We start from the raw sequence: 25007 nt of genomic DNA, 5'->3' as shown, positions 1-25007 counted from the left end.
ATGTAAGTGAACATATTCCTATTCCTTATCCTCGGGTCATTCTTTGTGTTCAAGTGTATAAGATGTCGAAAATATGGGTAAAGACTTCGGGGAGTTTTGGTACTTGGTAGTCAAATGTTAAGTGAGTTGAGAGATCAGATATATTGTTTGACTGATCATTTGATGCAGAAAGCGGGGAGCATGACCCTTCCGGTTATTTTCTTATAGAAGATGTTTTTCGTAATGATAAAGAGAGATCCTTCGCTATAGATTATAGTGATCCGATATTTGAGTGGCTTAGGAAATCTAAGGACGAGGCGTGTGAGAAATGGGAGTGCATACTATCGGGTGAATTGCAGCGAAGCAAAGGGCATTGTTAGGTCACGACCACCACCCCCACTTACCTCGGTTCAAAGTCATTGACATGCATAAGATTCGATTTTGTGACTTGTGGTTTCGAGTTGGCGTTGGGGTATTTGTATTGCCATCAGGAGATTGCAAGCATATTCTTGTGATTAGAGACATGAGATTGATTCACCCCCGAGGATGTGCGAACCGGGCAGCCTATCCGGGGTACTTACGTTTCAACATAAAACCGTTTCGAAAATGCTCGTTTGTAAGGTCTATCGAGCTTCCAAGGTAACAGTTGATGATAAGTGGGCTCAGGAAAAATCCCTGTTACTTTTGTGACAATTGCTATTACCTATTGCACTACACGAAGATGGATCCCTCTTATATCACGAAGTTCACAGTCCCACGATTATCACCATGAATAATTGTCATTGCTTTGCTAATCTGTCCAATCCAATCTCATTCCATATTTCTTTTCCATCTACAAATTTTTGTAATTCTACTAAAATGCAAGGATTCCGAGCTAAGTGTAGAGTAGCTATACTTATTACTTTAACTCTATGTATTGGTCTCACTTGGATTGTAATGATTTATTAAAACCTCATTTGCCAATGAATGTGTAATGACATATATGTACCCAACCTATATACCAATTTCAACTCCAGCTAATTTTTCTTCTCCTCCTAAATATAATCTGTACAAGTACCATGAAGGATGGAGAAAGATTGATTTTAATGAACATATTAAGAAGCTTAGTGGTGCCCCTCTTCTTTTTTTATTCCGGTAATGGTGGTGGTAGCTACAAACAGGCAAGCCTCCTTTTCATATCAATTTACATTTTTTTATTTTTTTTTCAATTTATATCGTATTGTGTTTGTACATTTGTTTCATATATTTCTCTAGGTACGTTCCATAGCAGCATAATCTGATAGGGCATATCAAGGTGGTCCTCCTGGAGCTTATTACGGAGCGGGGTTATACCCAATCAAGACTCACACGCATGGATTGGTTTGTCTTTGACTTTGAAGAGGAACATTCTGCCATGGACGGTCAGATAGTTGAAGAACATACTGAATATGTTGTATATGCTATCCATCGGGTATTACTTTGCATTGCTTATTCGTATTGGGAAATGTTGCTTTAGCTCATTGTTGTTCGTGAAGTGCTTTCCACTAGTCTCTAGGGAAATCTGCGTAATTATGTTACTTCTTGTTTAGAAGAGATAATATCATATCCCCCTCCCACACTCTTTTAGAGTATAAAATATTAATCATGCTATATTAACTGTGAATAGAATCTAATTACCCTTAAGAATGTTTAGATTCCTTCAGACTTTTGTATTGATTTTAGGTTTTTTACTTTTCGTTCTGGTTAATGGATCACTTAGTGATAAAAAAAAATGCAAATAAGGAGGAATGTGAGATAATCATATAGAATAAAAAGATCTCGCTAGACCTAACCTCGTCCCTCAGGCATTATGCTTTTTTCATTTAAAGATATTGAGGTCAATTGAATGAGAAACATTTATGTTAGTGACTAGTTTTCAGAAACCTCCGGACCCGTTGACTTTTTATTATTTCATTATTATCTTTTTCCCTGTTTCAATCCTTAGTTGTGGTATCGGGTCGCCTTCTAAAGATTATTTCATTATTATCTTTTTTTTTTTTTTTGTTTCAATCCTTAGTTGTGGTATTGCCTTCTAAAGATTATTCCTTTAGAAAGAGAATAATGGGGATGGTCCGGATTCCACAAATTGTGTAGCTCTAGGAACCCGTGTTTAGCCAGATTTATAAAAGGTGAAATGACAAAATCCAAAGTTTTTTGATATAGTGAGTAATAGGCTTCAGGTTATTTGCTATACAAGAATTCTGCGATCAACAAAAAAAGTTTTACCTTCTCTTAAAGTTGTAAATATTGTGAGTAATCTTGTTGAGATAGCCAAACTATGTTTTTTTTTTTCAGTTACATTTGTAGCTTGTACTATAGGATGTTTCATCCTATTTCCTTTCAATATATATATATAATCTATACTCTACCGATAAAAAAAAAAACAGAAAAGATAGTCAAACTAGTTAAAAAAGGGGGCATTCTCATGAAAGTTTGCATGTGATAGACGTAGATGGGCTTAAGTAGGTCAATTCCGAAGAAGCTTTACTCGTCTTGGAATAGGAAAGAAGACCTATGAGAAGTGTGACATTCCAAACGTCACTACTTAGGAGAACGGGCACAAATCTTCAACCTGCAAATGGATGTTGCTGAATTGTAACCCTCTCCAATTTAAAATCCTAAAACATCTGTCATTTACGACATACATAAATAAAGATAGAGGGAAAGACAGTGGTCGCACTCTAAGGCAAGAGGACGTAATCCCGAAAACACTAGGCCGTCGACCATTTGGCCAAAATTGGGTGAAGGATTTGAGGAAATAAATTTCTGGATGCACAAGTTTTAACTGTGTATTGTTCGTTCCTACTTGCTTATACAATTTTGACTAAAGTTGGTTTCAGGTGTAATATGCACAAATTCCTGCAAAAAGATTCATCTATATTTTAAAATGGTGGGATATTTTTTCATGAATCAGTTTTGCGGGTTGAATTCTGATTTCAAAATCTACTTTTGGGATTCGAAAGTGCTATTTTACTTTGTAGTACGAGAAGTTTTGCATACAACTTGTGTTATAAATTTGTGGTGTTTTTAATTTTGAATTGGTTGGAAAGATTAGTTTATGAAGGATTAGAGACGTTTGCTCATGGTTTACCTATTGTGTGTGATCAAAATTTGATGTTTGACCCATACATAAATTGTTATCCCATTGAATATGTTCTCTATTTAATTTTAGAAACTTTCTGTTCGTCCTTATACATGATATTACTTATATTATTATCTTGGGTTTCAAAAAAAAAAAAAAACTTATATTATTATCATACTCACGATTTTGGATCTATACAAAGAGTCACGTGATATATCGGTCAAAGGAAGGTGCGAACCTTTTGGAAGCTTACCGAGAAGCGTAGTCTTGGTTGGTCATTCTATGGGTGGTTTTGTAGCCGAGCTGCAATTGTCCACCCACGTTTAAGGAAGGGAGTGGTTGAAACTGTCCTCACTCTTTCAAGCCCTTTTGACTTAATCTCTCTCATGTTTGCATCAACTTTACCGTGGTTTTAAGATCTTATACATTATCTTATTGTGAATTATTGGGTGGGATTGAGTTGATTCTTCCAGGTCCCTTGGGTCATTATTATCATCTTGTAAATCGAAGTGGAAAAAGGATATGAGGTCGAACTCACTCATACAGGCCGTCAAGTGTCCGAGCCCACATTATCTCATGTTATTGTTGTCTCCATTTCGGGCAACATTCTTGATTATCGGGTATTTTGTTAGCTCTTAACCTACAGGGCTCTAATGATAATATTTTCCGACATGCAAGCAAGAACATCCAAATAGTTCCATATTTATAGCATAAAGAATAAGGAAGCATGTTGTGTATGCCCGCCAATCGGTATTTGTCAAAATGAGTTGTTTCTTTTGTCACAAGGTATCAGAGAGTCTGATTATAAAGCATAATCTGGGAGAGGGAGTTTAATGGGCTAAGATTTGGGCAAGTTCTGCTGATTATTGAAAAAGAAGAAGAATTGTTGCTTCAAATTCTTCAACATAAATTTGACAAATAATGCATGTGTTCACATGGACTTGAAATACTTTTTGATAAAAAGTATCTCACTTATCAGATTGAATGTCTTCCATATTTTTAACGTGTTATATATTCTTTACCAATCCAATAAAAAAGAGAAAAAAAAACAAGAAAAGAAAGAAAAAAGATAAAAAAGAATCTTTACCTTTCCATTTTGAGCCATCTAATTATGATTGAATGGAGCATTTTAATTACTAAATTTGTTACTTCGTTTCCTTCTTTTGTGTGTAAATGTGCGTTTGTGATCATTTATGTGACCATTTCTCCCAAATATCTTCCTAGCCGTCACTCACATGATGCACTCGGAGTGCTTTGTTTAACTGTTTAATACTCATCACTTACATCTTGTGTTGTAGTATGTTTTACTTTCTTTGTATTATTATTATTTGTTTGTGATAATTGTTTAGAGAGTTGGGCATGCTAGGTTGGTTGTAGTAAAAGTTTAGATTTTTGTCTGGAGATTGTAGTTGGTCCAAGTGCAAGTTATCCTAGTGGTGGGGATGGATTAGTATCGTTGTCCCCAACAAGTGGTATCGGTGCTAGGTTAGATTAATCTAGGTTGTTCTCCAAATTTTGCTCGGAAGGTGTTTGACAAAATTTCTGAGAGAATGTTTGAGTTGAAATAGCTTGTAGAGATGGACTATTTTGTAAACACTCGCATGACTAGTATGAATAGAGCTAATTACACTATTTGGAAAGCCAAGATGGAAGACTTGCTATATTGCAAAGACTTGACACAACCCAATGAGAATGGGGGAGTAAAACTGAAAGCGACTGCCGTGACTGAGTGGAACAAGTTTGACAGAAAAGCAATTGGGTACATTCGAAAGTGGATTGATGACAGTGTTTTCCACCATGTATCCTAAGAGACTACCGTTTTTGGCTTGTGGAAGAAACTCGAAGACCTCTATGAGAGGAAGTCGGCCGGAAACAAGGTATTGCTCATTAAGAAGTTTGCTAACACGAAGTACAAAGAATGTTCTTTAATGTCGGAGTATCTTAATGAAGTACAGAATACCATCAATCAGTTGTACTTGATGAAGATTAATATGGGAGACGAAGTTGAGGCTTTGTTCCTATTAAACTTTTTACCCAATAATTGGGAGACGTTAGCAGTTTCTCTTAATGGAGCCGCTAAGGATGGAGTTATTTCCATGGAGATGGCTACCGGGGCATTGTTGAATGAGGAGACAAGAAGGGTTCATGAAGCAGCTCCTCCACTCAGAGATCCTTGTCACCAAGAAGCGGGGGAGAGGTAAGAGCAGAAAACTATCTCATTTTATAGGTGATGACAGAAGCAAATCTAGGGGTGAGACTAGAACTCCTAAGGCAGAGAGACAATGTTACTATTGTGCCACCAAGGGTTACTTCAGGTATGAGTACAGAACACTGAAGAATGATGAGAAGAATAATTGTGTACATGAAGACATGGTAAAGAGGAACGGAAATATATGCCGAGATACTACCGCACTAGTCGACGATGATCTAGTGGGAATTGTGTCAGATTGTGGTGAGTGCTGTGTTAGTATCTCATGCCAGAATACAGTGGGTGATAGATACAGAAGCATCCTATCATATCACACCGCACATGAGATTCTTCACTACCTACAGCTATGGTGAATTTGGTGAGGTAAAGATGAGTAACAGTGGCATCTCAAAGATTATAAGCATTGGGGATGTTCATGTAGAAACCAATGTCAGCTACATTTTGACACTCAAGGATGTAAGACATGTCCCCGACATATGGCTAAGCCTAATTTCCACTGGGAAGTTAGATGATGATGGCTTTCAAAACTCGTTTGGTAACGGAGTATGGAAACTGAGCAAAGATTCCATTGTAGAAGCTAAAGGGAAGAAAACTTGCTTGCTTTACAAGACACAGACTAGTTTGTGTAAAGCAGAGTTAAATGCGGCACAAGAAGAAGTTTCCTCCGAACTATGACATAAGAGACTGTGTCATATGGGAGAAAAAGGCAAAGAAGTTCTTGCCAAGCAAAATGCCTTGCCAAACATAAAAGGTACGCATTTAAATAGATGTACTCACTGTTTGGTAGGAAAGTAACATAGGGTGTCTTTCCAAATATTCTCCTTTCACAGAAAAGACAATGTCCTTGAGCTAGTGCACACAGATTTATGTGGTCCTATGAAAGTAAAGACCCACAGGGGGCCTTGTACTTCTTGACTTTCATTGATGATGCGTCAAAAAAGATATGAGCATATAGTCCGAAGACTAAGGATGAAGTACTTGGCGTGTTCAAGACTTTCCATAGCATGGTGGAAAGGGAGACAGGAAAGCCTTTGAAGTGTATTCGCTCAGATAATGGGGGTGAGTACATTGGGCCATTTGAAGAGTATTGCAAGAGTCATGGGATTCGTCATGTGCAGACTGTTCCCAAAACTCTGTAACACAATTGTATAGCCGAGAAGAAGAATCTTACTATTGTAGAGAGGATGAGATGCATGTTGTCTCACTCTAAGTTACCTAGAAGTTACTAGGTAGAAGCAATGCGCACAGCTGTACATGTGATCAACCTATCGCCTTCGAAGCCTCTGAATAGTGATTATCCAGAGAGAGTATGGTCAGACAGAGATGTTGATTATGGATACTTTAGGGTATTTGGGTGTAGGGCATTTGTTCATATTCCCACGGATGAGAGATCTAAGCTTGATGACAAAGCTAAGCAGTGCATTTTTTTTGGGTTATGGGGATGAGAAGTTTGGCTACAAACTTTATTATCCGATTAATAAGAAAGTAATCCGAAGTCGAGATGTTGTGTTCTTGGAAGACCAAACCATAGCAAACTTTGAGGATGGTGAGAAGCTAGAAGCTTTCACTAATGATCTTGTTGATTTAGAACCAGAAATTCCTACTGTGGAACGTGCAGAAGGCATTGAGAATGCAGAGAACCATGAGTTTGAAGCTCAGGATGATGATCATTTTACTCATGATAGGATAGAACCTATTGATATAGAAGATGCAGATGAAGTGCATGAACCACCACCTGAGCAAGCAGAAGTGCATCCTCCTGAGCCACAAGAAGATGGGGTAAAAAGGTCTGACAGAGAGAGATTAGCTTCAACCAGATATCCACCACATACGTATGTTTTACTATCTGATGGTGGAGAACCTATGTACTATCAAGAGGCTCTTGAAGGTACAGACAAAGAGAACTTATTGAAGGCCATGCATGATGAGATTGATTCTTTGCATAAGAATCACACTTATGACTTAGTTGAGAAACTAAAAAGAAGAAAAATTCTCAAGAATAAGTGGATCTACAAAGTCAAGTATGAGCCACCCAAGGCACAAAGCTCACCTAGTTGTGAAGGGATTCGGTCAAAAGAAGGGTATTGACTTTGATGAAATTTTCTCTCCTGTAGTTAAGATGACTTCTATCAGGGTGGTATTGGGTCTGACCGCAAGTATGAACCTAGAGATTGAGCAACTAGATGTTAGACAACCTTTCTTCATGGAGACCTTGAAGAAAATGTCTACATGGACCAGCCAGAGGGGTTTGAGGTCAAAAGCAAGGAACACCTAATATGCAAGCTGATAAAGAGTTTGTATAGGTTGAAGTAGGCACCGAGACAGTGGTACATAAAGTTTGATTTCTTTATGGTGAAGCATGGCTACATGAAGTCCGCTTCCGATCATTGTGTGTTTGTTCAGAAATTTCCAGATGGGGATTTTATAGTGCTCTTGTTGTATGTGGATGATATGTTGATAGTTGGCCAAAATATCAACAAGATATCCAAGCTGAAGAAAGACTTGAGTAAGTCCTTTGAGATGAAGGATTTGGGTCAAGCAAAACAGATAATTGGTATGCGGATTACTCGTGATAGAAAGAGTGGGAAGTTGTGGCTTTCTCAAGAAAGCTACATTAAGAAGGTTTTGAAGAGATTTAACATGGATCAAGCGAAGCCAGTCAGTTGTCCGCTTGGTGGCCAATTCCGTATGACCAAAGATATGTGTCCAAAGGGTGAGCATGAGCAGAGTCAAATGGAAAAAATTCTTTATGCATCCGCAGTGGGCAGCTTAATGTATGCAATGGTGTGTACAAGACCGGATATTGCTTTCGCCATTGGTGTTGTAAGCCGATTTCTGTCAAATCCGGGTAAAGAGCATTAGGAAGGTGTTAAGTGAATATTGAGATATCTCAAAGGCACTTTCAAAGCGTGTTTGTGTTTTGGTGGAAGTAAGACCTTACTTGAAGGTAGGGCTGGTCATCGAGTCGAGCTGTTCGTGAGTAACTCGAGTTCGGCTCGTCGAAGGCTCGACTCAAACTCGTCCGCATAAAGATATGAGTCGAGTTTGAGCTTAATTTAAAGCTCATTCTAGATAGCGAGTAGTTCGAGTTCGAGTTCGAGTAGCTCGGGAGCTACTCGTGAACTACTCGAGTCGAGCTTGAGCTCGAGTAGCTTGCGAGCTACTCGTTTTATAAGCACATAGATATCTCACTATCCCAGTATCCCACAAGGCCACAACCCATGAAGCTATGGCCCATTAGCCCGTACCCATTTGCCCAATGTATTTAAACAACATAACTAAACACTTTAAACCCTAACACCCAACACTCTAACAGCCGCCATGGCTCCATCTTATTCTCTTTCATCTTTTCTTGAACTCTTATCTCTTTAACTCAAAACAACTAATAATTTAAGGTTAGCAATTTGATTTATTTCAATTTCCACTTGTTCATTTATTATTTTTTTGCTCACAATCATCTTCAATGATGGTTTTTTTTTTCAAAGTTAAGTTTGTGAAGTGGTTTTGCACAGTTGCACCAACCATCTTATTTATTATTTGGTGCTCACATTCATCTTAACTTCAAGGTATTTCCTTTCCTACTTACTTTGTTTTTTGGTTTAAGATCTCTTTGGTTTGAGTGTGTTTTCTTCATTTCAGTAGTACTACTTATTGATTTTGAAGATGGGGTTTTATTTTATTATTTGGAACTTGTATTTTCAGGTAAAAGAACTAACTTTACTTTAATTTGAAATGGAAACTATGTATTTTTTTTTCTCTGTTGGATGTTTTGGGTTTGTTATGAAATGTTTCTATATTGGTTTAAGAATTGTATTTTTTTTTAGTTTTGGAATTTGGTGTGTTTTTATTGGTGGATCTGATCATATAATAGTTATAGTGGCGATTGTTGAAATGCTAGTATGCTACTTATATAAGCTGATTTTCAATGGTTGCATTTCACTTATATGTTAGATATGTCCTTAATTTCTAATGCTATTTTACAGATATGTCACAACAAATGGTTTCCAACTCTACGTAACAACCCACCATAACTTCGTTAACTGATGGTAGTGTGACTGCCCAAGCTGAAAATAGCATTGTTCCACCTATAGGTGATCAGCCTCCTAACGAAGCCATGACGACACGAAAGAGGAAGGCACCAACGAAGACGTCAAAAGCTCGGAAAGATTTTACTGAAGTAATAGTGGGTGGGATTAAGAAAGGGAAATGCAGCCACTGTTTTACAGAACTTGCTGTTACTAGGGGGTCTACGAGTAGCCTTCTTAGGCACCGACTTACTTGTATACCTCGAAGGCTAGCATCTCGGTAAGGGTCGTCACAACATCTATTACATTTTGGTGCTGATAGTGGTAGTTCTTTAAGTACTTACAAGTTTGATAAAGACATGATAAAAGAAGTAATTGCTAAGATGATTATGGTGCATGAGTACCCTTTTAGAATGGTTGAACATGAGTGCTTTTTGTTGCTTTGTAAAATGCTTAACCCACGATTTGAGGTAGTGAAACGCAAAGCTAGTAGGCAGGAATGCATAAGAGTTTATGGTTGTGAAAAAGCTAAGTTAAAGTTAAAGTTAGCTAGTGTCGATATAGTTAGTCTAACTTCAGACTTGTGGACCTCAAATCAAACAGTGGGGTACATGTGCCTCACTGGACATTACATGGGCTCTGATTGGAAGTTACAAAGGCGTATCTTGAACTTTTGTCGTTTGCCCCCTCCCCATACTGGTGTTGCCATTGCAGATGCAATTCATGAGTGTCTTATTGAGTGGGGACTCGAAACTAAGATTTCAACAATCACCCTAGACAATGCATCTTCAAATGACAAAGCTATAAGTAGTTTGAAAACTATTTTTGCATCCAATGAGAACCTGTTTTTTGGTGGTAAGATATTCCATGTTCGGTGTTGTGCCCATATTTTGAACCTCATGGTGCAAGATGGGTTGAAAGAGATTGCCGGAGTGATTGTAAATGTGCGGGAGAGTGTCAAGTATGTGACTTTGACTCCTTCATGACTTCACAAGTTTAATGAAATTGTCAAACAATTGCATCTGCCAATTGCAACCTCTAAAAGCTTGCCTTTGGATGTTTCTACTATTTGAATTCTACTTATGCTATGTTAGCAACTGCTATTGAGTTCAAAGATGTGTTTGTGAGGTACCAAGATAGAGAACCCAACTATGTTTGGTTACCATCTGATGAGGATTGGGAGCGAGCTGAAGAGGTGTGCAAGTTCTTAGAGATTTTGATGAAGTCACACTTATTTTTTCCTCGAACTTCCTATCCTACTTCAAATCGGTTTCTCCACGAAATTTGGAAAATAAAGGAATTGTTGAATGACATGATATTTGATGAGAGAGAGTATATTAGGAGCATGACTAAGGAGATGAAGGATAAGTTCGACAAATATTGGGGAGAGTGCAACCTGTTAATGGCACTTGCAGCAGTTTTAGATCCTCGGTATAAGATGGTATTGATTAATTTCTGTTTTCCTAAGATTTATGCACCCGATAAACTTCAAGAATGTAAAGATGAGGTTAAAGATGCTTTGTACGACTTGTTTAATGATTATGTTTCAAAAGATGCAGAAAGAAATGCTAGTAGTGTAGCTAGTGGTAGTGGAGTTGGTGCTTCAAAGGTGAAAACTAAGAGTAGGAATGAGTTTGATACGTGCTTGCAGGCAATTGGATATGGTTCAATAAACAAATCTGAGTTAGACATATCACGTAGAAGAAAGCATTTACCTACCTGGAGAAGAGGATGCTGATTTTGATGCTTTAACTTGGTGGAAAGCAAATACTCTTAAGTTTCGACACCTTTCAAAACTGGCTAGGGACATACTCTCTATTCCGGTTACCACCGTTGCTTCGGAATAAGCTTTTAGTGCTGGTGGTAGGGTTCTTGATCAGTATCGTAGCTCATTAAAGGCTGATGCAGTTGAAGCTTTGCTTTGCGGCGGAGATTGGTTGCGCGGTGATAGTGGGATTGAAGAGTTGTTCAATTTTCTGTTTAAATTGATGTGTTATAATGCTTTTGTAATATTTATCTTGTGATATAAAATTGGGCGTTTAATTTACTTTGTAGGTTGAGGAAGAGAATAATGATGATTAACTCTTGCAAGAAGGTTTGGGAATGAATGTAAGTTTTGCGAATGATAGTAAGTGAGCCTCCCTTTGACTTTATAATCTACTTAAAGATGAAAATGGGAGGTTGTTTCTTTGTCAGTTCTATGGTAATATGGTATTGCCACCACTTTCCATATCTTTTTAGGCTATATATCATTTACCCCTATGCACCTAACACTTTGTGTATTGTTGCAGGTTCTTTTTTGTATCAGGTGAGGGAGCCTTGTGTACATAGTACAATTACATGTTTTTTTTTGTGTTCTAGTGATTGAAGTTTTGCTTGCATGCTGACGCCTTAGAAGGCAAAGACAAAGATCAATGTGCACATATTCAAAGCAAGATGTTGCAGTTGTCAAAGACTCAAAGTTGCACCATAGATTGATATAGTATGACTTTTTTTTTTGTTCATAAAAGTCTTTGGATGATAGAGTCATAGATTGACATAGTCTGACTTGTTTTTGGTATTAAAGTCTTTTAGATTTTGGAATGTAATAGGTACTGGATTGTGGATTATAGTATTAATATTATATGGCACTATGAACTTAAATTGAATTGCAATGGAATGTTATATGTAGTCTCGCGGGGTTTTTTTTTTTTTTTTTTTTGGTTCCAGAGTAGACTCTTAAGTAAATTTGATGTTGAGTCTTGTTTGATGTCTTTGATATTTTTTTTGAGTTTAAGCTCGAGTTTGAGTTTAGATGAGTATAAATGAGCTTAACTCGAGTTCGAGCTCGAGCTCGAACTCAAGCTCGTAGTGCAAAACGAGTCGAGTCGAGTCGAGCTCGAGCTATTAGTACAATTGGACGAGTCGAGCTTGAGCTCCATATTAAGCTCGAAGTCGAGTTCGAGTCGAGCTTGAGCTTGCTTGCTAAAGGTGCGAGTCGAGCTTGAGCATGGCAATACTCGACTCGGGTAGCTCGATGACCAGCCCTACTTGAAGGTTACACTGATGCAGACATGGCAGGTGATGTTGACTCTATGAAGTCCACCTCTGGTTATTTGTTTACTTTTGCAGGGGGAGCAGTTTTTTGGCAATTTAAGTTGCAAAAGTGTGTTGCCCTTTCCACTATAGAAGCCGAGTATATTGCAGCAATTGAGTGTTGCAAAGAGATGTTATGGATGAAGAGGTTCTTTGATGAACTAGGGCTAAAGTAGAAATAATTTGTAGTTCTATGTGACAGTCAGAGCGCCATCCATTTGAGCAAGGATCCGAGTTTTCATTCTAGATCCAAACACATACACGTGCGTTTTCATGCATTGGATTAGAGAAGTTCTCGAAGACAAGCGTTTGTATTTTGAGAAGATCCATACCGACAAGAACGAGTCGGATATGATGACCAAAGTCTTACCGAAAGGTAAGTTTGATGTTTGTTGTGCTACCGCCGGAATGGTAGCAAATTCCTCTTGTTGATTTAGGAATGCATGGAGGTGCCCCACTCACTGTTCGGGAGGGGGAGATTGTTGGAGATTGTTGGAGTTATCCTTCACATGAGATGAGAAAGAAGCTGGAGAAAGCAGTATTGTTTGTCGAAGAGGTCTGAGCGCGCACGCGCTCAGATTGGCCTTGCTCAAGGCGCGCCCGCGCCCTTGCCGTGAAAAAGAAGATAGTTTTTTTTTCAGCCTCTCGCGAAACAATGTTACTGGACTTTTGAGGGCGCGCGCGCTCGAATTGGCCTTGCCAAGAGCGCGCCCGCTCCCATGCCTAAACTTGCAGTTTCTATTTCTACAATAACGTCGAAATTGTAAAGTTTAGTATAAAAACAAAACAAGGTTTTGGAAAACCTAAGTCTTCAATAGAAACCAAGAACCTTTGCAAAAAGAAAAGCTTGTAAGGAGAGAGGAGTGATCTAGTAAGGAGAGAGGAGTGATCTAGTAAGGAAAGAGGAGTGATCTAGTAAGGTGGAGAGACTTGAGAGGAGTGATTGTAATCTTTCTTCCCACATTTATAAAAAGATTAGCTCTTGTGGAAGTAGGCATCATTGGCCGAACCACATTACATCTTATGTTTTACTTTCTTTGCATTATTATTATTTGTTTGTGATAGTTGTTTAGAGAGTTGGGCATGCTAAGTTTGTTGTAGTGAAAGTTTAGATTTTTGTCTGGAGATTGTAGTTGGTCCAAGTGCAAGTTATCTTAGTAGTGGGGATCGATTGGTATCGTTGTCCTCAACAGGAGTTAGGGGCGGCTCAAGGCAATCAAGGGCCTAAGCAAAGTTTGAATACGGGCATCTTATAGATTTGTTTGCATATGAATGCAAACCATCAGTTTATTTTACAAATAATTTAGAAGATAACAATTATTATAAAAATTGATTCCTAACCTTTTTTTCTTTCTTTTTTGAATAGTCTTATCACAAACTTGAAATTTCAATAATTTAAACAAAGAATTGCACAAGAGACCGAAAGAGAAGAAGCAGAATTCTACACCAAATAAAACAATATAAAAAAACCAAATAAAGCAAAAGAATGATAGAGATAAGATTGAAGTGTTGGTTTCAATGCTTCATATTTGATTATTTGTTATAAGGTGATGAAGAACTTTAATTAGTTATGGAGGTGTGTCTGTTTTTTTTGTTGGAGAAAACGAAAACATGAGGGAAACAAAGGGGTTTAACGTGATTTTCTAGTTTCCAATGTAAAATTGTTTATCTAATAGACTAAAATAAATTAAAAACAATAATGGGATTTTTTTTTTGCTAATAAAACAATAGTTGGTTGTGGGCAAGAATATATTGGGAGCCTTTTGGGTTGTGGGACCCAAACGGTTGCGTATTTTGCTATAGGGTAGAGTCGGTCCTAGGGAGTTTAACTTTCCAGTTTCCATAAAGAAGCTTCCACCGAGAATCTGTAGAACTAAGTGAACAGAATATTTTCACATGTTTACCAAAGAAAAAATAGGGAATGACTCTCCAAGACAGATCAGAAAAAAGAGTAACTCTCATAACCATTTTTTTGTTTAATCACTCACAAGGACGGGGTAGATGAAATGTTAAGTATATCTTTGACCCGAAATTAAAAACGGCTCGAGTAGATGAAAAGTCAAGTATACCCTTGGCGCGAAATAATAAACGGCCTAGCCCAATCGAAATGGCTTGATGCATATGGTATAAACAGTGATTATTCATACCTATTTGGGATATGAACAATCACTGTTCGTACATCAACATAAGCTATGAATAATCATTGTTCATACCACAACATAGTGTACGATCAGTAAGAACACCTATTAGAGTATGAACAATCATTCTTCATACTTATTTGGATTGTTTATACATTAATATGAGTTATGAACACTCATTGTTCATACGTATTTGGGCAATCACGGTTCATACCTCAACATAATGTATGATCAGTAAGAATACCTATTGGATTATTAACAATCATTGTTCATACCTATTTAATCTGGGGTATGAACAATCAATATTTATACCTCAACATAATGTATGATCAGTAAAAACACCTATTGGAGTATGATTGTTCATACCTGGAGTATGAACAATCATTGTTCAATTCATACATTAATATATTGTATAAGTTACGTTAACTTATTTTGGTAATTATTCATACATTAACATAATGTATGAACACTGGCATAGCAAAACGATAGAAAAGATAAAATCGAAAAATATTTATTTCAAATCCGGGCTATTTGTCCTTACGAGTTATTTAAATTGTCTTTAAGAGTAGGGGTGTGCATAAAATAGCCCGAATTGATAAGAACGACCGACCGAACCGGTCGGTTTTGGATCAGTTACGTTTATTAGTCGGTTTGGTTCGGTTAAATACATGTGAAAACCGATAGGATTGGTTTGGTGGTCGGTTAGTTCCAAACCCGACCCAAACCAACCCGCCATATATAATATATATTAAAATATACATAGTTAATTGATTTAATTTAAAAATATGTGAAAACTGATCGGTTTGGGTCAGTTAATATTGGTTAAACCGTAACTCAATTGGTTCGGTTTGGCTAGAAATTAGTTCGGTTCAGTTACAAAAAAATATAAACCGATAGAGTCGGTTCGGTTTAATTCCAAACCCGACCCGAATCGTACACACCCTACTTGAGAGCGATAAAAAAATACGTTTGATTTTCACTCGAAAATGGCCTCGGGACCAATTTTTCGATGGAGAGTGGACAAAGTGGCTCTACCAGTTCATAGGAAATTCTATGCACGTCATTGCCATTGTTGACTAACACGCTGCAGCCTTTGTCACAATGAAAACGATTATCTCATTTCATTTCACTTTAACACCAAATTAATTTAACCCATTAAACTAGTCTTAAGTCTTAACCCCAAAAAAGAAAAAGCAAAATTAAACTAATCCAAGTCAAAATCACCTCCTAAATAAGTCAAACCCAAAGAAGATTTTTAGTTGAAGCTACAAAAACTCCATTTCCTATTTTCCCACAATTTTTTTTCCAAAATCTAAAAACATTCCCTTTTTAAGCTATCCTATTCACAGAATCTACTTTCCTAAAAAGCAACTTGACTTTCCAATCCAAAAAAAGAAAAATGGAAGTTATTGGTAAGTGATCCGAACGTTAAAGTACAACTTGGAAAACAAAAGTAGTTAAAAAGGAGTTAAACCCAACATGGTCTGAGGATTTCAGTTTCAAAGTCGAAGATTTAAATGAAGATCTTCTTGTAACTGTTTTAGATGAAGATAAGTATTTTAATGATGATTTTCGAAAGTCTTTGATGCTGACAATAATAGTCTTGGTATGACTTGGTTTACTTTGCTTCCTAAGAATAACAAGTCCAAGACTAAAGATTGTGGTTAGTACATTTTCTTGATTTTTGTTTTTTCATTTGTAGTTGAATGTATTGAAATTTTAGGATTTGTAATGTTCTGATAAATTTAGTATGTGGTAAAAAGAAGAGATGGAAGCTTTGTAGTTTAGTTATGCATGTCTTTAATGTGCAATGTTTATTGGATTTGATGCAATGTGTGACAATGTGTATTTCATTTTACAGAAATTTTAGTTGATTTTAGTGGGAAATTTTCCCAGATACTCAAATGAAAAGTTCTTGCAAAATCAAACACATCCATAATCTATTCTAATTCAAGTTATGCTTTTCATATTTTGAATTTCTCTGTCTTTGTTGCTTGGTTTGCTTTTCATACACAAATTGACAATTGGACTTTCGTTTCCCTCCTTTTCTTAGGTGAGGTTCTTCTTGATGTATCATTGTCCAAAAACAATTCTTTTCTAGGGGATACATTGTTCTCTAATGATGACCATGCATCACATATGGAGATTAATGAAGACCTTACAAGTGAATCATCATCTGTAGTCTTTAAATAGCCCCTCAAGATTGTCTTTCAGCGCCACTTCAAAATCATCTTCTGCAATGGAAATGGAAGAAAAACCATCTCCGAATATTTTTCCTCGTCTCGTTCAGATATTTCTTAAAAATGGAGAAACAGCTTGCAGTACCAGTAAAAGTGTTACGGCCTCAGAGACAAAAATATCCGATTCTGAAGTTCATGAGAATAGTTTCGAGGATCAGCCCTCCAATCAGTCCTCATATGGAAGTTTTGGTGAATTTATAAGAACCTTGGAAATGAGAGACCAAGGAGGGGAAATTCCAAGCAATTTACCAGGAGTACTTCTAGATAGATCTTATGTGGTTGCCCCATCTGATCTCAACTCTCTTCTCTTTTCACCTGATTCAAGTTTCACAAATCTTTGGCTGAACTGCAAGGAACTACAGAACTGCAAGAGGGACCTTGGACATTTGAGAATGGAGGGGACAGGTTGAAAAGAGTGGTAACTTACGTGAAGGCTGCTACCAAAATAGTCAAGGCAGTGAGAGCCACTGAGGAGCAAACATATTTGAAAGCTGACGGGAATGTATTTGCAGTTTTAGTAAGTGTCAGTACACCAGATATTATCTATGGGAACACCTTCAAGGTAGAATTGCTCTATTGTATAGCACCAGGACCTGAAGTGCCAACAGGAGAGCAATCATCACGGTTGGTTATCTCATGGCGGATGAATTTTCTTCAGACCACAATGATGAAAGGTATGATAGAAGGTGGAGTTAGGTAAGGTCTCAAAGGAAATTTTGAGCAGTTTGAAGATCTGTTGTCTGACAATGTTAAACCAGTCGATATGAAAGAATTTGGATCCAACAAAGAGCAGGTCTTGGCTTCTTTGCAGGTGGAGCCACAGTCAGACTGGAAGCTGGCTACTCAGTATTTATTGAACTTTACTGTGGTTTCCACTATTCTCGTGGGTCTGTATGTTCTTATCCACATCTTATTAGCCATGCCTAGCACGATCCAAGGTCTTGAGTTTGATGGACTAGACTTGCCAGATTCAATTGGTGAAGTGGTTGTGTGTGGGATTCTGGTTCTACAAGGTGAACGGGCTTTGGGGATGATAATACGTTTCATGCAGGCCAGAAACCAGAAAGGTACCTCCTATTTAAGAACTTCTTAACTCTTGTCGTACTTGGTGTTGTGTCATTGTTTGTCTTACACTAACTTCGAGTGGTTATGTCATCTTCTAACTGGTAGGAAATATCATGGTTTTCAATCAGTACATCAGAACATGTTACAAGCTTACAGTATATAAGTAAAAGCGTCTCACTTAACAGTATTATGCAGCATTATAGCTCAACTCTAAGATAGTAATTTTATTTCTTTAGAAGAGGGTATATTCACTATATTGTTACCAATCACAAAAAAGAAAAAAAGATGATATTTGATTTTAATTCCACCTATGGACCTTGAAATCTTTATCCGATTCATTTGGTGATCACTCGAGTCCCATGCTTAGGATTCAGCAGATCTATGACTTGCAGCATTCTCTGCCAAAACATAATCTGTACAAATTTTCTCTTTAATTTATTATTTTGTGAGAATATGTATAGGCTGACTCATCCATGTTATAAAATTACTACTTTAGGCACTACGGATCATGGAGTGAAAGCGCAAGGGGATGGATGGTTGTTAACTGTTGCTCTGATTGAGGGAAGTAGCTTAGCAGCCGTTGATGCAACTGGTTTCTCAGATCCTTATGTGGTTTTTACTTGCAATGGGAAAACAAGAACGAGCTCTATCAAGTTCCAGAAAGCTGACCCTCAATGGAATGGTAAACTCACTTTTCTTGAATATTCACTTTCTACTTTCTAGTATCAGTGTCCTCTCAAGGCCTACCAGTGAGCTTAAAATTGGACCTAACTTCATGCAGTAGTGAAACAACTTGTTTACTGGATCCAAATTCTTTTTACAAATGCTTCATGCACTGATGCTGCAACAGAACACTTTTCAACCTGCAGAAATTTTTGAATTTGATGCAATGGATGATCCTCCATCTGTTTTGGAAATAGAGGTATTTGATTTTGATGGACCTTTTGATGAGGCTATAACTCTGGGACATGCCGAAGTCAACTTTCTAAAGTCTAATTTGTCTGATCTGGCGGATATATGGATCCCTCTTCAAGGAAAATTAGCTCAGGCATGTCGCTCTAAGTTGCACTTGAGAATTTTCTTGAACAATACAAGAGGTAATAATGTTGTTAAAGAGTACTTGGCTAAAATGGAGAAGGAGGTTGGTAAGAAGGTGAGTTGCTTTCCTGGTTAGGAGTTGTATCTGTTGCTCTAGTTGTCTTTTCCCCGATCTTACTACTAATTCCCAAATTATATGTAGATAAATATAAGATCACCGCAAACTAATTCAGCATTCCAGAAAAGTGTTTGGGCTTCCCGAAAGAATTTCTCATCAATGACTTTACTTGTCACCTGAAGCAAGTTGCCATTGCAGGTATTGTACAATAAACTATCTAGTTTGTTGACTTCCTAAACTCTCAAAAGAGGGGAGTTTCCATTCTTCAACATATTCATTTACCCTGCACTTGGTTCATCCTTGCTTGTCCTGCAGGTGGGTCATCCTCTGCAATTAGTTACGGACCTTATGGTCCATTTTGTTATGGCAGGCTATGTCCTGTTGCCTTATCCATTTACCGTTGATTCTTTGCAGGGTCGGCTCTTTTTGTCCGCAAGAATCATGGGGTTTCATACGAACATGTTTGGAAATATAACAAAATTTTTCTTTTTATGGGAGGACATTGAAGACATTCAGGTGCTTCCACCTACTCTGGCATCTATGGGTAGTCCATCCATCATCATTATTCTCCGTCCTGGAAGAGGTATGGATGCAAGGCATGGTGCCAAAACACATGATCAAGAAGGCAGGCTGAAGTTCCACTTCCAATCTTTCGTGTCTTTCAATGTGGCTAATAGGTACTTAATAACCTGACTCTGCTTACTTTGACTTTTGATCATATAAATTCTATGAAAAAGTACAAAAATGAGTAGATATGCATGGAAAGTTGCATCTTTTAAACAAACTTTTGGGGAAATAATCCATTCACCCAGATGCTCCCGAAGGGCTGGAAATATAGCAAAGACAGAAGACTGGCGATGGTGTTGGAGCATCGTCAGATTAAGGTGGACGGTCCAGATTTTTTTAATAGACAAATCTATTAAACTCCCTTCCTTCCGGGTGAATTTCTGGAGCATCTCTGAGGTGCACGGTCCAGATTTTCTTTAATAGACAAATTCACCCGGGGTGTGGTTGGTGAATTTCTTTTTCAAGTGTGTAAAAACGAAAAACTAAAGATGGTCAGTCTTGCTCTTGTATTAGGGGTCAGCCAAACCCCCCTCTTGTAATGTACTAAATGTACATTCGGGAGTGTTTATGGGGGAAAAAGAAAGTCTTGCTCTTGTACAATGTGGTTTTGAGTGAAGAAGATAAATATGCTACTTCACGCAGGACAATTTTGGCACTATGGAAGGCAATATCGTTAACTCCCGAGCAAAAGGTTCAAATAGTTGAAGAAGAATCTGAAGAAAAAAATGTCCAAACTGAAGAGAGCGGAGCTTTTCTGGGACTGGAAGATGCCACCATGTCAGAGGTTTATTCGTCTCATCTCTCCATTCCTGTAAGCTCTCTCTCTCATTTGCAATGTGCGTGTCCAGTGTAGAGGGCTTTATTAGAGCATCCAGTTACTCTCTTCGACACAGACCTTTTACCCCTGTAAGTATTGACCTTGGTATTGTAATATTTTACTGCATTCTCAGGTGAAACTCTTCATGGAATTGTTTAGTGGAGGCTATATAGAGCGGAAGGTCATGGAGCGAGTGGGCTGCCTTGAGTATTCGCATACCTCAGGGGAATTGGTAAAATCTGATATGTACCAGAGACAAATTCGTTACAATTTGCCAAGCAGATTTCGAGCTATGGAGGAGAAGTAACGAGCACTCAGCAAAAATACCCTTCCTCTAATAACAATGGATGGGTGGTTGAAGAGGTCATGACCCTCAACGGTGTCCCTTTAGCAGATCATTTCACTGTATGACAACTCCTGTTACTATTGATTCGTACCTTCCTATTGTGCTTTTATCGTTTCTTCCTTTTGTAATTCAATTATTTGTTTTGAAACTCCTTGCAGCTTCAGATAAGGTATCAAGTTGAACATCTCCCTTCAAGACCAAAATCATGTAATGTCCAGGCTTATTTTGGAATTACTTGGCTCAAAAGCACCCGGCATCAGAAAAGGGTCACAAAGAATATTCAATCCAATCTGACTGTTAAGCTTGAAGTCAATTCTACGGTCTACTTGAGAAGGAATATGTACCAGGAAAGTAAATAGTATGTTCATTTTGAATATAATTTTGAGAATCACCTTCTAGATAGATGTTCGGATGATTGCATTCCTTCCGTGCATAACACAGACTTACTGAGATCAAAGAAGGTTTTTGTGATTCCACAATGATGATAGAAAATTAGTAACCCAACATTCCTCTTGAATACGACGAACATGACTATTGCATGGCTGATGCCAGAAGACTGAGAGCTGTCTAAAGATGGTGTTAGTTGATTGATTAGCTGATTTATGGGAGCTCAAGTTTCAATCTTTATATTGACACATGCATACAGTGCTTGTTGGTTCAATTTGATTCAGACAATCTGACGCTACGAACCTCTAACAAGAAGGGAGTTACTAGTTAGTCAATGCTCATGGGATCAAGAAGTCGTAATTTGGTCATTCCTAGCCTCCTAGGTGAGCTGTGTTGTATGATGTAGATCAAATGATCAATTTGTACTTTATTTTGTTATTTATTAATTTTTAAATTTAGATGTCTGTATATAGAACATTTTGTATTATTCAAGTAATTTGCAAATAAGAAAATGTCTGAATGTAGTTTTATATATTTGGTGGGCGTGTTTCCTCTTAAACCAGAGTATCAACTGATAAACAACAGAGAAGAAACATCATGGAAATACTGACTAGTTGTTCTTTTTCCTTTTGGGAAAGTCTGAATTCCATTGAAACAGGTTGTACGGTATATGCAAAATGTATAGGACCGTCTCTTCTGGCCTACTGTGCCTGATTACCGCCCTTGCGATTACAAGTCCTTGGTGTGAACCTAAAGGAACTCGAGTACTCAACAATGCATTGTACTAGTGTTCCTATGACGTCTTAAACTTTCCACAATGTGCTTTTCTTTTTCATTTCCCTAGATGGCTAGATTGCACTCATCGCAGTATGAAGGCAGTTTCCGAAGTTTCCAACACATGGCCAATAACAATTTAAGCTTTCGAAGTACTTTGGTGGAGTCGTGGAGATCTAGCTCTAGTTTCGCAGTGAATTATTACAGGCAAACTCGAAATAGTTGTGAAGTTTTTTATTCGGTCTTGACCGATATACATGTTTACCATTTTTGGCATTGGTGATACAGAGAAAAATATGCTGCTGTATATCTAGCAGAGCTTGTTCGTCCTAACCATTTGAAATGAGAGATTGACCCTTGACGTAATCACCTCTACAACTTAACCCCATTCATCGTCTCTCTCTCTTCCTCCAAATCAACAATGAAAAATTGCAATGGTGTTGTAAAACCCGAGCACCATCACCTGCAAAAGTTACGAACATAGAAAGTGTGTTTGCTAGATAATAATGTTACTTGTAGGTGAAGAAATTCGCCCAATCTCATTGTTTGGCGGGTTAGATAGGGATACCACCATTATTAGTTGCAATTATGGCTACCCCATTTTCAAAAATATTAGTGATACCCCCTTCCAAAGTATTAGTGATAACACTAATACTACGTTGGATCACACATTCTTTTACCACACAAGCCATAATCTCTACAGGGGTTATCAGGAACCACACTTCTGAACTGAATAGGCTATTTCTAATTTCTCATGTTTTACAATTTAGAAACACCTCCCTCAATTATTCTAATCAGTTCCCTCCATTTTAAGTAATTTACAAAAAACTCCCTCACTTCACTGAAATTAGAATTAGTTTTCATATTATTTAAAATAATTTAGAAAACCTCCTTCACGTCATTGAAATTATAATCAACCCTTCTTAATGTTTTTATATTATTTTTTAAAGATGTTAGAGTGATAGGTTTAAAGATTTGAAAAAACTTGATGCGTAGCACGGTTCGCATACTTGTATAATAGTTATTGTAGCGGTATGCGTTTCTACCTTCGAAGAACTGAAATTGTGAATATGGAGAATTGGCTGTGCTCTTTCTTTGGAAAGGAGTTGCCTACGTATCAGATTTCTTAACCTAACTTGAATCAAGCCTTACGTAGTTTATCTCTCTCTATTTATAGAGGTTGATCTGACTTTCCTTATTTGCTTTAGGCCATTACCAAGTGGAGATCCTCATTCTGTGCTCTCTTGATGATTTGTCATTACTCTTGTTGTTACAAAGTAAATGTCTCCTTTAATGTTGCTGATATCTATCACTTTTCGGTATAAAGATACGAAATCTTTATTTCGTTCAGAGTAGACTCAAGTCCTTACTCCGCGTCTTTTTTGTTTAGTTGAGTAGGGATTCGAACCAACCTAAATTCTATGACCACTTACATCTTTCTTATACTCTAAGTAGAGAAACTAGTGAGTAAAATTTATTTGGATTATTAGCTAAGTTTAGTTTTGTTATTTAAATCCTAACGGACGCTTAAACATGCGAAATACAACAAATGACGATAAAAACCTAAGATTTTCCTAAGATATTCAAAGAGAAAGAAAAGGTGGAAGATCATTCCACTCATGCGAGGTCTTATAAACTTCTCTTAAAGTCGGATTACTACCTTCTCTAAACTGTTTAAGGTTCATTATCAAACCCGAACCGGCTTAATTGTCAATCCCTAGTGAAATGGACTCATCTCTAAATTCATTTCCCTAGCATAAGAAGTTGAACTGGGGTTTCATCTCTGAAATCCCATCTCAACTCCTGGACTTATACAACATAATCCTGTTAACTATGAAAATAAGAGATTATAGATAACTCGCGCGCGCGGCTAACCCAGGCATAAAAAGGGAGGCGCAAGTGAGTCCTTCTAAATTTCCAGGTCTCAAGTTTGGCTGGACACTACCATTTTGGTGTATTGTGCTATATGTGCCCTTAAGTCCAAATAGTGAATCCTATTTCTAAGAAATTTTAACAAATCCTCTCATGAGTTTCATTAATCCTCCACCTTGGAGGATTTCAGCTCATGATCCTTGGATTGATTTCAAGTTACAAGATAGAAAGTAACAAAAGATAGAAAGAAAGAAAAGAATGTAAAACAAACTGATTACCTAAGTAAAAAAAAGGAAATTTTATTAGAAACTAGAAAATGTTTCCACCATTAACAATGTTTCAAGCTTTTTTCTAAAAAACTAAAACTCCCTCCAAAAGATAAAGACTTGGAATTTAAATGGAACAAGAGTCAAGACAATCAATGTAGTGCATCCCCCCTTGTTTTGTTTTCTTCTCCATTTGAGAGAAATCTCATTTCCTCCCACGTGAAACACCAAACCACATTTACTTCCTTCTTACCCATACAATCCATAACAAAATGACACCTATCTTTTTTCCACTATTAACACCTAATCTCATCTAACTTTATTAACTACATGCAAGATGTCACTTTTGCACCAATTATTTGCATCTTTGTCTTGACTTGTATGATGACTCATCAAATTTTATGGGCCCGCATGTGGGTCCACGTGCAGTCCAGTGGCGGTCTGGTCTTTTGGCAATTTTACAACTTTCCGCCTATGCGTAGAGTTCATCGCATTAATCGTCTGACCAGCTCACTTGTCGCATTCGAAGTCCTAGTTCAAGAGGTAGGAGCTTCGGAAGTTTGATGCTTCTGTGCGGATTTGTTGGGCTTCAGATGGACTTAATTGGAAAGCTTATGTTCACTCCCTATTCCGTGTTTAAATGCTAGCTTTATCATTATTTGTACGTTAGGTGCTCCAACCTGCAAAAACACGAAAATGCAATTATTTCATGATTATTAAACACAAAATTAACATAAATATTATGTCTCTATGGGGTTTATAGTACAGTTTTGGGTGCTTTTCAGTTGCATTGACTGATCTTTAGGAGCAAGTGTCCGTTGTAGATCATTTGTTTCCATGTATGGGTCCATTTGATATTTGGATGATCTAGACTTGGGTCATACATGCGACCTTATGGTGTTATCTGATTTGGTGATATACGATCTGTGAAGATACGACTTGGTATATGGACACGTGTGCTGTAGTGATAGGTTTGAGAACGGAGGGTACT

At 37.5% G+C, this 25007-nt stretch overlaps 1 protein-coding gene and 3 pseudogenes across 2 annotated transcripts; all 4 read left to right on the top strand.

The window, feature by feature from the left end:
- Positions 1–114: 114 nt before the first annotated feature.
- On the top strand, positions 115–927 carry LOC147493049 (snRNA-activating protein complex subunit pseudogene; annotated as a pseudogene).
- An 8745-nt stretch (positions 928–9672) lies between these two features.
- LOC147493048 (zinc finger BED domain-containing protein RICESLEEPER 2-like) lies at positions 9673–10299 on the top strand. The gene has a single exon (XM_086567729.1). It carries the CDS (start codon positions 9673–9675, stop codon positions 10297–10299), a length of 627 nt encoding a protein of 208 aa, XP_086423855.1.
- Positions 10300–10605: 306 nt separating this feature from the next.
- Positions 10606–11362, top strand: LOC147493047 (zinc finger BED domain-containing protein RICESLEEPER 1-like; annotated as a pseudogene).
- A 124-nt stretch (positions 11363–11486) lies between these two features.
- LOC147493046 (C2 and GRAM domain-containing protein At1g03370-like) lies at positions 11487–21638 on the top strand (annotated as a pseudogene). The gene is made up of 11 exons (XR_015199493.1): positions 11487–11493; positions 11605–11621; positions 15933–16189; positions 16580–17833; positions 18328–18513; positions 18701–18984; positions 19072–19185; positions 19402–19664; positions 20197–20365; positions 20505–20776; positions 20876–21638. The product of XR_015199493.1 is annotated as a C2 and GRAM domain-containing protein At1g03370-like (transcript).
- Positions 21639–25007: the final 3369 nt, after the last annotated feature.

The sequence above is a fragment of the Coptis chinensis genome, chromosome 6 (genome assembly GCF_015680905.1).
Source record: "Coptis chinensis isolate HL-2020 chromosome 6, ASM1568090v1, whole genome shotgun sequence".
Classification (NCBI taxonomy): Eukaryota; Viridiplantae; Streptophyta; class Magnoliopsida; order Ranunculales; family Ranunculaceae; genus Coptis; species Coptis chinensis.
Note: the sequence above shows the minus strand (reverse complement) of the source record. Positions and strands in the feature narration are given on the sequence as shown.